This window comes from Asterias rubens, chromosome 17 (genome assembly GCF_902459465.1).
Source record: "Asterias rubens chromosome 17, eAstRub1.3, whole genome shotgun sequence".
In the NCBI taxonomy this organism is placed as follows: domain Eukaryota; kingdom Metazoa; phylum Echinodermata; class Asteroidea; order Forcipulatida; family Asteriidae; genus Asterias; species Asterias rubens.
Genome location: NC_047078.1, coordinates 1088917 through 1101169, shown reverse-complemented (window position 1 = coordinate 1101169; position 12253 = coordinate 1088917). Strand labels below are relative to the sequence as shown.

The following is a 12253-nucleotide window of genomic DNA, read 5'->3' as shown; positions in this document are numbered from 1 at the left end:
CAATACATTAGTGGAAAGTTTAATATTTACAAATGTTTAGAATTAACATGGCTTACACCCTTATTAGGTCAGTAAATGATAATGACCTTTGACCTCGGTATCAGAAAATTAAATACGTGCATAATCAATTTAAAACTCAAATTTATTTTCATACCAAAAGAGGGGTTCAATTGAGCTCAAATTTTCACAGGCTTGTTATTTCATGCCTATGTTGAGATACACCAAGTGAGAAGACTGGACAGTAGGGGTCCAGTGTCTTTAATAAATTTATCTAGTCGTTCACAGGAGCCAGCAACCCAATAGTCTTGGTTCCAAGACCATTGGTGGTGCGCGGTCACACACAACCAACGTTCCGATTATGCACGGCAAAAACTGTACACGCTTGTAATGAACGAACGCTAGCGGGCGCTCTGTTTCTCTGATTTCCGGATCTCATCATAGACCTTATCGCAAATACCAATGCGCAAGCACAGACTGTTGAATAAGGTGCATTGTGGGATAGATATGAATCAAATTTGGATACCAGCTAGACCACAATGCACCTAATTCCAAGCTTTACATTCAAGACCACAATGCACCTAATTCCAAGCTTTACGCGCGCGCCCCAATGGGTGCGTTCGTGTACTGTTTCTTACACTGATTGAAAATACTTGATACTCCTTTATAATTAGTGCTCACATACACCGTAGGCATTTCTGTTCAACAACATGTCCTTTTCTGCTTAGCATTTTTCCACTTGCACATAGTTTTTCAAGGGAATTCGTTATTTTTTTTCCTACTATCTTAGACTCAAAACATACTACTAGAGAATATTCTAAGCAAATAGAAGATCATTTTTAAATGATCAATTGGTTCTTTAACCCGATAAGTTTGTTACGACCAAACTGTTCCGGAGGTGTCCATGAATTGTGTGATACAAAAATTTGGCAAAATAATTACAGCAACGATTACAACAGTACATGAACCGGATTATTCTTTGCGGCCTTGTTGGGGATCGACGAGGTGCACCCGATGTTCCCTAGCCCCCCCCCCCCCCCTCCCGAGTTCCACCCTGGACCCGCCCTTGTGATGTTCCCTCTTTTTTATGAATTGCAATTTTAACTGTAACTTGGCCGTTGGCCACGGATGTAAAAAAAAATAAATAAACTACCTATCTATCCATCTATCAATCTATCCCTATAGACCACATTCTCCAGTCCCTATGTTCCACAGTTACCCTTAGTTCATATGTTCTCCAGTCCCTATGTTCCACAGACCACATAGAGTTAGAGATAGGGTTAGGATTACTCTGTGGGAACAATTAATATAATGGACTGGGAACATGTGGAACATCAGTACGCTCCCGTTTGGGAACAGCATCTCACCCCTGCACGCAATAACAAAACTTCACCAACCGCGGGGCAGATTCGACGATACAAACCGAGTGGTTACCATACTTGTTGATGCGGCTGATGTCTCCAACCAGTTCATAAGGAGATGATTGCGTGGTACCTCCTGGAAGTTTTCTTAAAGTGCCTTCAAAGATCGCGTCGCTCGGCGTTGTGTGAACAGTGACCTGGAAAAGAGGCGGGAGCTCACTGACGTCAACTGGTCTCTTGTTATATATTTGCCTTGATTTGTTAGAACTCTTCCAATCTTTCTGCTGAAACGTCAGGACCTGCATAGAGGAAAATAATAAAATGAAAAACAATAATGGTGACGACATCATCTTAACTAGCTAATCCCGACGGCTGTTGTTTAGCATTTATTTCGCTCGGAAAAGATGGGTTGGCATTTTGATTTATTTTTCAATGAGGTTAACAAACCATATTGTTTAATTTTTTTATGCTAGGATATTTTTAAGAAACACAATCTTCAAAAACGTACCGGCAAAATACACTGGAACCACTGGTGTTGGATATGGACCATAATAAGGAGGTTTAGCTGCACGTTACGCGCGCAAAAAACGTGAACGTGAACGTCAGAAAATTGTGCCGTTTAAAGGTGACGTCGCCACTTTGGGCTTATTGCATGCTCACGTATGACGTCTGCACGTACGTACCTGACGTGAGAAACGGTTACATTCACGTATGCTTAAAACGTGAGTTTTTTACAACAAAAATTTTTGACGTTCATGTTCACGTTTGTGCTCGCGTAGCGTGCAGCTAGTGACGAAAGTTAGACTTGAGTCACGTCCATCACCCACCTTGTCGTTAGTTAGCAACTTAACAGCGTGTGATACCTCATGGAGCTCAAGTTTTGCACATTTATTTCTGAACAGTTGTGTCTTGTTATTGATGATTTGTACTAAAACTTCTGCCAGCTTCTGCGCCTAAATAAATAAGAAGAATTGAACAAAACATTACACATTGTTGTAATAATAATAATAGTAATAATAATAATAATAATTGTAATGCGCACATATCCACGCTGCTGGGTGTTCAAGGCGCAGTATCTCACTATGAAAATCTTCCCGGTTTGTGTGAAGTTTAAGGAATTCATTAACTTATCGGGTATTTTCACCCTGTTTGGTAGGGAAAACAGGGTGAAAATACCGTGAAAATAAACTAATTCGTTGAACTGAAAATAACCCCAAACGGCATTTCACAGATTATTTAACTGATTTTTCCAGGAGAAGACTTTCATTTAAGTGTCTATTACAGACAACAGTTTTTATTTGCTTTCAGACTTTGGCTAAGCTGGTGAATTACCATAAGCTGGATTCTGAAAATGATCATGGAAGCATGTCGAAAATCAAGTCTAGCTGATTACAACTAAAGTAGGGTTGAAGTTGTACCTACTTCCTTAAAGACACTGGACACTGTTGGTAATTGAAGCCTGGCTGGTAAAGCAGAAAGCACTACCTTGTTAATTACCTCCTTTTTCCAGTAACAAAAGGACGTAAGCAATTAAATGATCCTGACATGAAAAATTAATATGGCATTATTGTTATATTTTGGTTGCTAGAATTTTCCCCAAGGACATGTTTTCCCATGCCCTATGCAACATTAACCTTATGACTTTTGAATGGCAAACAATAATTGATCAAACTTTCCCGCGCAGTTTTTTATGATGCAAACATTTTTTGAACATTAATTGCTTTCACCCTTTTACAGGGAACTTTTCATTTGCGTCCTTTTACCGGGCACACGACGAATTGGTTTGTTAGAGAGTTTACCTGATCAGCATTAGTTACTGGTTTCCAAGTCAAGCATGAGCACCAGTGGGCGGCAATATCGGCGTCAGCACACGTTCTCTCCGCTGGGATCTCTCTGAAGAAGCTGATCCCACGTTGTTTCACGTCTCCTGGTTGGGTCCCGCTATAATGTAGTACTGATTTGAGTGTTTCGTGTACATCGAAGGGGGACATTAATCGTTCGGTATTCTTCTTGAGAGTCGTGTATATGTCAGGGTACTTACGATACACCCAGTCTGGCAGTGTTACAGAGAAATAGGGAAGACGTTCTTCAAGCCTGCCTTGATAAGATTGTCGAATGGCAGAATGACGAGATCCATGATCCCCAAACAGGACAAACATTGTGTTATTGAGAAGACCGTTATTCTTGGCATTAGAGAAGAACTTGTAAAGGTCATCATCCATATACTTCAGAACGTTTATATTGCGATATGTTAAACTGGCGAGCATTGTCAAGGCGAAGTGCGGTACACGTTTGTATTTGGTCATATAATCCGTTAGGTAGTCCAATGTGACTTTGAAAACAGGTCTCGGCCCTACGCAATCTGCCTGTTTGACGAAATCCCAATAGGGTCTCATATAGTGATCTGTTGGTTGTTTATCAAAACCTATCCTTCTATAGTCAAACATTGCCAATTCTGTCGTATCCTCGGCAAACATGGTCACGTAGCCATACTTAGCATACTCGTTCCAGATAAACGGGTATACGTTCACGAAAGAAGCATTTGGATTGCCTTTGGTGGTATCTGGCATTTCATATTCAGTCTTACCAGTGAGCATCGGAACTAAATTCCAATCGGTACCATCGCCAACAATGGTAAAACCTTTAAGTATTATTGTACCTAACGTCTCAAGTAGTTTGGAAGTTTTCGGAAGAAATCGGATAAAGTTCATTCGGGAAGTGCTTTCTATGTTAAGCAAAACGACGTTTAAGCCAAGCCCATCCGTGGAATGTTTGGCCTGTAATTGTTCCATTGGCTTAGGAAATATACTAGCATGTACATCAAAATCTCCAGAATGTCTTTTGTAGATGTTCATTCTCTTGTTAGCTGGTGCAAGTGCCATACGTTCTGCGCTACTTGTGTGACTATCAACACAACCGACAAGCAAAAAATCTGTCGATGTATCCTGCACAAAGATGTCTCCGGTAGACTTAACAATATCAATCTTAACTGGGGCAGACATTTTGCTTGTTATATCTGTCACCCTGTTGATCGTAGACACATAGCAGGATGTGTAGTTCCTTTTCCTGTATTCTGATTCCTTGATGACAAGTTTTTGCTGGTTAATTTGGGTTCTCATGATCCCTTTACACTGCAAGGGCTTGGGCTCAATGATGAATCGTTGTATAGCTTTAGAAAAAGGTTCAAGCTCAGGAATCTGACATGCAAGTTTGATATCTTGGTGCGAAGTTTCGATATCTTGCAAAGGCTTACGATCGCCATTGCCTGAATCCGGAGTGTCTTTTTTTTCACCAGCAACATGGCTAGAAGTTTTCACAAACAATTTATCGTCATTGACGTACAGTACAATCAAAAGAGCAGCTACGAAGGCACTGCACAGTTTGATAGGGCGACGCTTGATTGAACCCACGATTTTCCTAATCAATGCCATTTTTGTGTGCAATCAAGACTTGTCGATTTCAGGAGACACAAATTCCACTTTTGGAAGAGCTGTGATTAAAATAAACAAAGAAGACATAACAACCTCAATGCATTTTCATTGTGTATCTTGCAGTGATTTAAATAAAAAGTGTTGTTGCTGTTGTAAATGCTGTAACAAGAAACAAACAAAGTGACCTTGTGTTAATGCTGAAGTAGTTGTGACGTCACGTGTCGACTGATCAAAAGCCTTTTTCAAATTTACCCATCAAAATTGTTTAAAGATTTATTGCCCTCCTAAAAATAATTTTCACGATTCTCAGAATACAATAAAGATACAACGATAAGTCCAGCAGTTACTTGTTGGGTATACTCATATATCGCAACTGTCTCCTACAAGTCTGCGCTTTTAGCCTCAATATAGCGTCCTCTTGTGGTCAAGTGTTATGGTTTTTATTATATTAAATAATAAATAGGGTAGATGGCCTTAGCTTTCGATCCAAACCGGACCTTCTTCAGAGGCATCATGGTTTTTATTAGTAGGGTCATATCTTTGGATTCCGTGACCATTTTTTTGCTACCTTTTTTTTCGATGGATTTGACTTCAGGAACCATAAAAGGAAAATTAGCTCCTATGAACCTCTGAAATGTGAAAGGAACTTTTTTTATTGCGCAATATTCAAAATGGCCGCCGACGCCATCTTGAAAAACATAAATATTGTAATAGCTCTGGCACCAGATGACCTAGACGGACAAAGGAGATGTCTTTTTTCACTATATCTGGCATGACAAATACACTGGAGTGGTTATTGTAAGGTTTGGGGACCATCTTGACCTCTAAGTCCAATATGGCCGCCGACGCCATCTTGAAAAACATAAATTGTAATAGCTCTGGCACCAGATATGACCTAGACGGACAACGGAGATGTCCTTTTCAACTATATCTGGCATGACAAATACACTGGAGTGGTTATTGTAAGGTTTGGGGACCATCTTGACCTCTAAGTCCAATATGGCCGCCGATGCCATCTTGAAAAACATAAATTGTAATAGCTCTGGCACCAGATATGACCTAGACGGACAACGGAGATGTCCTTTTCAACTATATCTGGCATGACAAATACACTGGAGTGGTTATTGTAAGGTTTGGGGACCATCTTGACCTCGAAATCCAATATGGCCGCCGGATGTCATCTTGAAAAACATAACTTTCATTAGCTCTTGCACCAGATGACCTAGACAGACAAAAGAGATGTTATTTTCCACTAAATTTGGCATTACAAATCTACTGGAATAGTAGTATCTCCTGAGCAAACCTGAGAACAAGGCAAGATCCGCCCTTAAGTTTTCCTCCTAGAAGCTTTCCTGAGAACTGCAGAGTCAACCTGTATTGAGATCATCTACTGTGTAGTAGGCAGCACTGCTAATAATCTCACAGGCAGTCTGATGCCAGAGTTTAATTGTGCCCATGCAGAGGCAGACACTGCCTTATCCCTTTCAGTACCAACAGATTCTTGCAACTAATGCAATGGTGACCAGAGAAATTTCATCGACATGACTACTTGGTTACCAAGAGTATTTTGTAAAGTTTTAGGTTACAGCGCCCTCACAAGGCAGATTGGGGTTAGCCTAGTTCATGCTCACAGAATGCAACTTGTGCAAGCAACTAAATATTGACAATTAAGTATATTTATTATGAAATGACTGTTTCCTTTGGCTAATGCCGTTGACTAATTAATTGCCTTAAACATATATTTGAGGTTTGGTATTATGACCAATCAATACCAAATTGAGTAGTTTCAATGTGAAAGCTAAACATTTCTAAAGTTGCTGTTCATACCAATCTGCATTAAAATTATTTCCCTCGTAAAATTGGTGTCTCTGAAACCTAAAATAAACAGAAGTTTTAATAATTTCCTTTCAAAGCACCATCCCCCGCCTCAATTGACACCTATCATGAACCAATTGTATTTCTTTTGAAGCACCATCCTTCCCCCCCCCCCCCCCCCCCCCCCCCCCACCCGCCTCAATGTTGGGACCTTGGGTTGACGCTCATAGGATTCAACATTCAATATTGCCTAAAATAAACAAGATAAGTTTGACTACGCACAATATGGGAGGCTGGTCATATCGCCACCAACAAAGTCGCCCCCTAACCGGCTCGCGCGCCCCGAATTGTTACAAAGTCGCCCCTGACAATGTCGCCCCCTAGCAAAGTCGCCCCCTGACAATGTCGCCCCCTAGCAAAGTCGCCCCCAGAAATAATTAAGGATTCTTATGGTAATATAATGGCTTAATTATTGTGTTGGAAAGAATATTAAGTAAAGCCTACTTATAGTCTGCTTGAGTAAAAATGTCATAAAATAATATTAAACTCCATGCACAAAATTTACATAAGTTTGTCAATAATGTTATTAACGTCGCTCAATTTAAATTATAACACCAAACAATTACTTAGTAAACTGGAACCAAATTTATACTTCTAAAATTCAAAACTAGTATTCGTCACCAACTATCATGAACCAATTATGTAAATAAGGCTTCCCAAAGTGCTATACTTGTACTTTCGAAGTACCCCCCCCCCGCCTCAATTTCATTTCGAAGCACCATCAATTGACACCTTTCATGAACCAAAGTGCAATTGTTTTTCTTTTGAAGAACCATCCTCCCCTTTGTTTTCTATTAGAGGTCGAACTGCATACAACACAGTTGCGTTTCTTCCTGCCAACATTCGGACCAGGAAAGTGCCGAGTCGAAAGGGCGTTTGAACCATTGGACAGTTGACTCGCATGCTGGGGTGCGTTCCACTTGCGCAAACGACTCGCAACTGTTCGCGCAAACGTTTTTTTATCGTTTGAACGATTGGTGCGTATACGCTATGTCAACATGGCGGCGCCCTGAAATGAAGATGGCGCGCACCATACGTAGGTTTTTTTTTAACTTCGTTTTTGCTGCAATAGTCCTCTTTTTGACATCATTACATCAACTAATTAACTTTGTTATTCCAAATCTGCATTATCATCCACCGAAAATACAATGTAATTATGTTTGTGACAAAGAAATAATACCGTTTGCTTGTCCGCCATTTTAAAAACCACTCGCCAACACCTCCGAAGTATGTTCGCCTAAAGTTGCCAACGTTCGCCAACGGTGGCAGCGAACAACTCGTTCCACTTGAAATTGTTGGCGAACGTGCGCAACTGTTGGCAACGTTTGCGCGAGTGGAACGCACCCCTGAACTGGGTTTAGTCTTGGCCCAAGACTATGGTGCTTGATTCTGGATAGTGTACAACCATAGAGCTATATATATTGACTAGAACGCTAACACCCCAATGTACACGCACTAAGGTTTTGAAGCCGTGTGGGCGCATCCATGTTTATGTACAACCCAATACAAAATGTTGAAATTTTGTACGGCAATTGTACGGCTATTTGCATGATAGTGCGTTTGTTCTTTTCTATGTGTCATCGAACCAAAAAATGCATCAATGTGAACGCACAATCGGCTGATGAGCGTACAAACTGCGAGCGTCATGTGCGTCATGTTTAAAAGGCGCGTATACTTTTTTTAGTACGTCAATTTACGGTTTTCGTAGTGCGGACGTACGCGAATGGGCAGTCGCGTACGTAAGCGCACACGCCGAATGTAAAAAAAATCGCGGCAATGTGTGGTCTTCAAAATTAAAATCATTCCGTAGTCACGCACGCAACACATCAAACATGTCTGCGCCCAGGGTGGTTTCAAAACGCAGAGCAAGTTAGCGCTCTAGTCAATATAAACTGCGCCAATAAAGTATCTAAACACTTACATGGTCAGATTTATCGGAACCTGAAATAGTATACAAAAATTTAATTGTTCGTTTCTATTCACCGTTAATTTCTGCACGTTTTGACACATCTTGTGTTGCGCTACGATGTTGTTTGGTGGATTTATGGACACTTGAGTGGCTTAAGGTCGAATTTCAAAAGTTGCAAAAGCCCCTATTCACCCCAATTCCAAAAGGGAACTCACATAAGCATCACACTCAGACAAAATCAAGACAAAAGACACAAACTCGTTTCGTTTACATGACCATGAAATTAATTGCCGTATCTTTAACTCTAAAACTGCTGATATACTGTCCTCCATTCTTGGTGTGTCCTCCATCATTGTCCTGAACGGCAAGGAGTCGTCTTCTCATACTCTCAATGAGACCTCTGATCTGTCCCTGGTCAATCCCCTGCCATTTCCTGATCAGGATGCGTCGCAAACCCCTCGAGAGTGGTGTCAGGCTTTATGGACTTGTTCACTTTCTTCTGCTGCAGAAGTCACCCTCGGACGGCCATTCCTTGGCAGGTCGTCCACATTTCCCTGAGCTTGGTAGCGATTCCACCATTTACTGACCGTCGCTGGTGACGTTTTTACCTCGCATCGACGTACCGGCTTCTATCAAACCAACGATCCGTCCTCTTTCCTGTTTGGTCGTTTGAGCCATCTTTCCTGTTAATTTGAAACACCTTTCCCTGTCTTACCATTGTTGTATGCCTCCCATCTTTGACCCCTTTGCTTGGTTACTGACAATTATTGGTGAGTATGTTCATCGCAACCGATTTATCCAAAACGCGACCAAAAAAACATCATTTATAAAAGGCGAGCAAAAGAAACGCCGATCTTACTCGTCACAATACAACGATTTAGCTTGAATAGGGGCGTTTGCAACTTTTGAAATTCGACCTTAAGCCACTCAAGTGCCCGTAAATCCACCAAACAACATCGTAGCGCAACACAAGATGTGTCAAAATGTGCAGAAATTAACGGTGACTCGAAATGAATAATTATTTTTTGGCATACTGTTTCAGGTTCCGATATATCTGACCATTTGTAAGTGTTTAGATACTTTATTGGCGCAGTTTATATAGCCCTATGTGTACAACGCGCGGTTGAATCGCCAAATCGCGCCCGCCACGGTAGGATTTAGTTACGTGGACGGCTTGAAATCTAGACTACACTTTGCAAGCTACCATATGGTAGCCTGTAAGCGCATCTGAGTAGCTGCGTAGCTTGGAACGTTGACATCGTTTGGAATGTAAGCATATCTTGGAACGTAAGCGTAGCATCTTGGAAAATAAACGTAGCTGCGTTTCTTTGAACGTAAGCGTAGCTTGACTCGGGCTTGAAAACGTACCTTTTGATATTACAGTGTAACTTAAAGGAACGTAGACCTAAGCGTATCTTGGAACGTAAACGTAGCTGCGTATCTTGTATCACATCAACAACATCGTTCAACATCGTTCGTCTGTCATCATACCCCATCAGGAATATCGGTAAGATTCGCAAGTACTTGGACAAAAGTTCCACTGAAAAGGTCATTCGTGCATTTGTTACTTCTCGCCTTGACAATGGCAATGCTCTTCTCTACAGTCTTCGTAACAACCAGATTTCCCGTCTTCAACGCCTCCAAATACTGCTGCCCGCATTGTGACAATGTCTAAGAAATCCTGTTCCATCACCCCCCATTCTGAAACAACTACACTGGCTCCCTATCTCTCAACGAATCATCCTCAAGCTGATGCTCATTGTCAAGGTTCAAGGTTCAAGGTTCATTTTATTTCCACAGTATCAAAAGACAAAAAAACAATATCAAACAGCAGTCAAAAGAAATCATTACAACAATGAAAAAATAATCGTTTCACAACAAAGGTTTGAAGAAATAGATGCATAACAATAATGACACTGCGGAGGGATCCATTTAAGAAGCAAAGCTTGTAGGCAATGGTCCCTGATGACATGCAAAATATGCATTGAGATTATAAAATAATGTCCACAAAGCACTTAATGGCAAGGCTCCCCTCTATATTTCTGAACTTCTTCAAGTTTACACTCCATCAAGAAATCATGCTCCTTGCTTCTTCTCATTGAACCCAAGTCTCAACACTCATGGGGAGACAGGTCTTTTTCTTCAGCTGCGCCACGCATCTGGAACTCTCTACCACTTAATCTTAGAACTTGTCTTTGTACCACAACATTCAAATCTCTTCTCAAAACTTATTTTATGTCACAGGTTTTCAAGGACCAATTTTTGTTGTGTCTGTTTTTCTTTGTTTTGTTTTTGTTTTGTTAGCTGTTCCGACCTACCGTCGGAACAGGTGTTGTTTTCGTCGAGATTTTTATTATTTTTATTATTATTATTCTTTGTTTCCGCCTAAAACCCCATAGCGTTTGTACAGCGTTTTTGTTCAGGCCCCTACTCCTAAAGTATGAGGATAAAATAGTTAAATCATATATCAAATTGAAGCTTAGAACATAAGTTTTACTCTAACAAAAAAGTGTAAAAATTCTTCATTAATTAACCACGTGGTCTTCATTTGAACTTTTTAATTTGTAATTTTGATGCAGTCACTTTCATGTTATTGTGAAACATTCTCTTTGGTTATACAACACAGTATGTACCTCAATGAGTTGTTGACTTCTTGAGAAGAGTCTATACTATTTTGTTTTCTACCCGCGTTCTGGACACATTACTCTGTACACGCACAAAGTACGGAGGTTTGGGATTTTCGTTAGAACGTGCGTTAAATTTGTCCTTGTTTTTCTAACCGCGTTCTGGACCAATTACTCTGTGCATGGGTTTTCGTTAAAACGAACGTGCGTAATTAGATAGGGGTTTTTTGACGACATCGACGTCGTCGTCAAAAACCCCCTTAAGGCAATCTAATACTACATTTCAACCCTACTTAACAGTTATAAAATATTACTTGCTGTGGTGTTGTAGTTTTTGAGGAATGAGTGAAAAAATGTCAAATTTAGACTCCGATGTGTTTTCTTCGTGGACGAACGTGCGTAGTTGAATAGGGGTTTTTGACGACGACGACGTCCTCGTCAAAAACCCCTAAAGGCATCAAATACTACATTTCAACCCTACTTAATAGTTATAGGCGTTAGCAGTTCATATTTAGTGACAATGTTCGCAAAATCATGACACGAGAATTATTTCGCCGGATCATAATCCCCTCTGTTGAAATACATACATGTAAACCCTCGATTATTGTATTGGCCCTCATAGCCTAGTGGACATCAGTCGCGCTTTCTTCACTGATACGTGAGAGTTCAAATCTGCGCACGGGAAAAATTTTTTGTTTTGCCCCCAAAACTAAAAAAATATTTCTTTTTGAAATATTTTAAGTTAGATTCTTATCTTTATATCGATAGTGTTGCCTTTTCTTTTTCTCAATTGTTAGCCAAACATAACCTGTGTGCATGCATGACACGATGATGTTTGAAAAACACAGTAATCGGAAAATGGTGATCATAAGCGCAGAGTTTGGTGGTTAAGAGTTCTGTGAAATCAAGTCGTACTAGATCAAACATCAAACCACCGACCCCCAAAAAAATTAAAAATCGTAATTAATTAACCACGTGACCCATATTTGCATATTTAATTGTACAAGGGAACAAAGTGGTTGGAACTTCCTGTTGATGCTGACATCATGAGAACAT

General features: G+C 40.4%; 1 protein-coding gene across 1 annotated transcript; it reads right to left on the bottom strand.

The window, feature by feature from the left end:
- Window positions 1-1052: 1052 nt before the first annotated feature.
- LOC117301766 lies at window positions 1053-4866 on the bottom strand. Its single transcript, XM_033785786.1, has 3 exons — window positions 3158-4866; window positions 2186-2311; window positions 1053-1657 (listed from the first exon to the last, which is right to left on the bottom strand). Exons 1-3 carry the CDS (start codon window positions 4787-4789, stop codon window positions 1361-1363), a joined length of 2055 nt encoding a protein of 684 aa, XP_033641677.1. The 5' UTR covers window positions 4790-4866; the 3' UTR covers window positions 1053-1360.
- Between the last annotated feature and the right edge of the window lie 7387 nt (window positions 4867-12253).

Coding starts and splice junctions, on each gene's coding strand:
- LOC117301766 (XM_033785786.1), bottom strand. CDS start 4,789: ATGGCATTGATTAGGAAAATCGTGGGTTCAATCAAGCGTCGCCCTATC. Junction 2,312..3,157: donor CAGTAACTAATGCTGATCAG/GTAAACTCTCTA, acceptor TTATTTATTTAG/GCGCAGAAGCTGGCAGAAGT. Junction 1,658..2,185: donor AGTTGCTAACTAACGACAAG/GTGGGTGATGGA, acceptor TCCTCTATGCAG/GTCCTGACGTTTCAGCAGAA.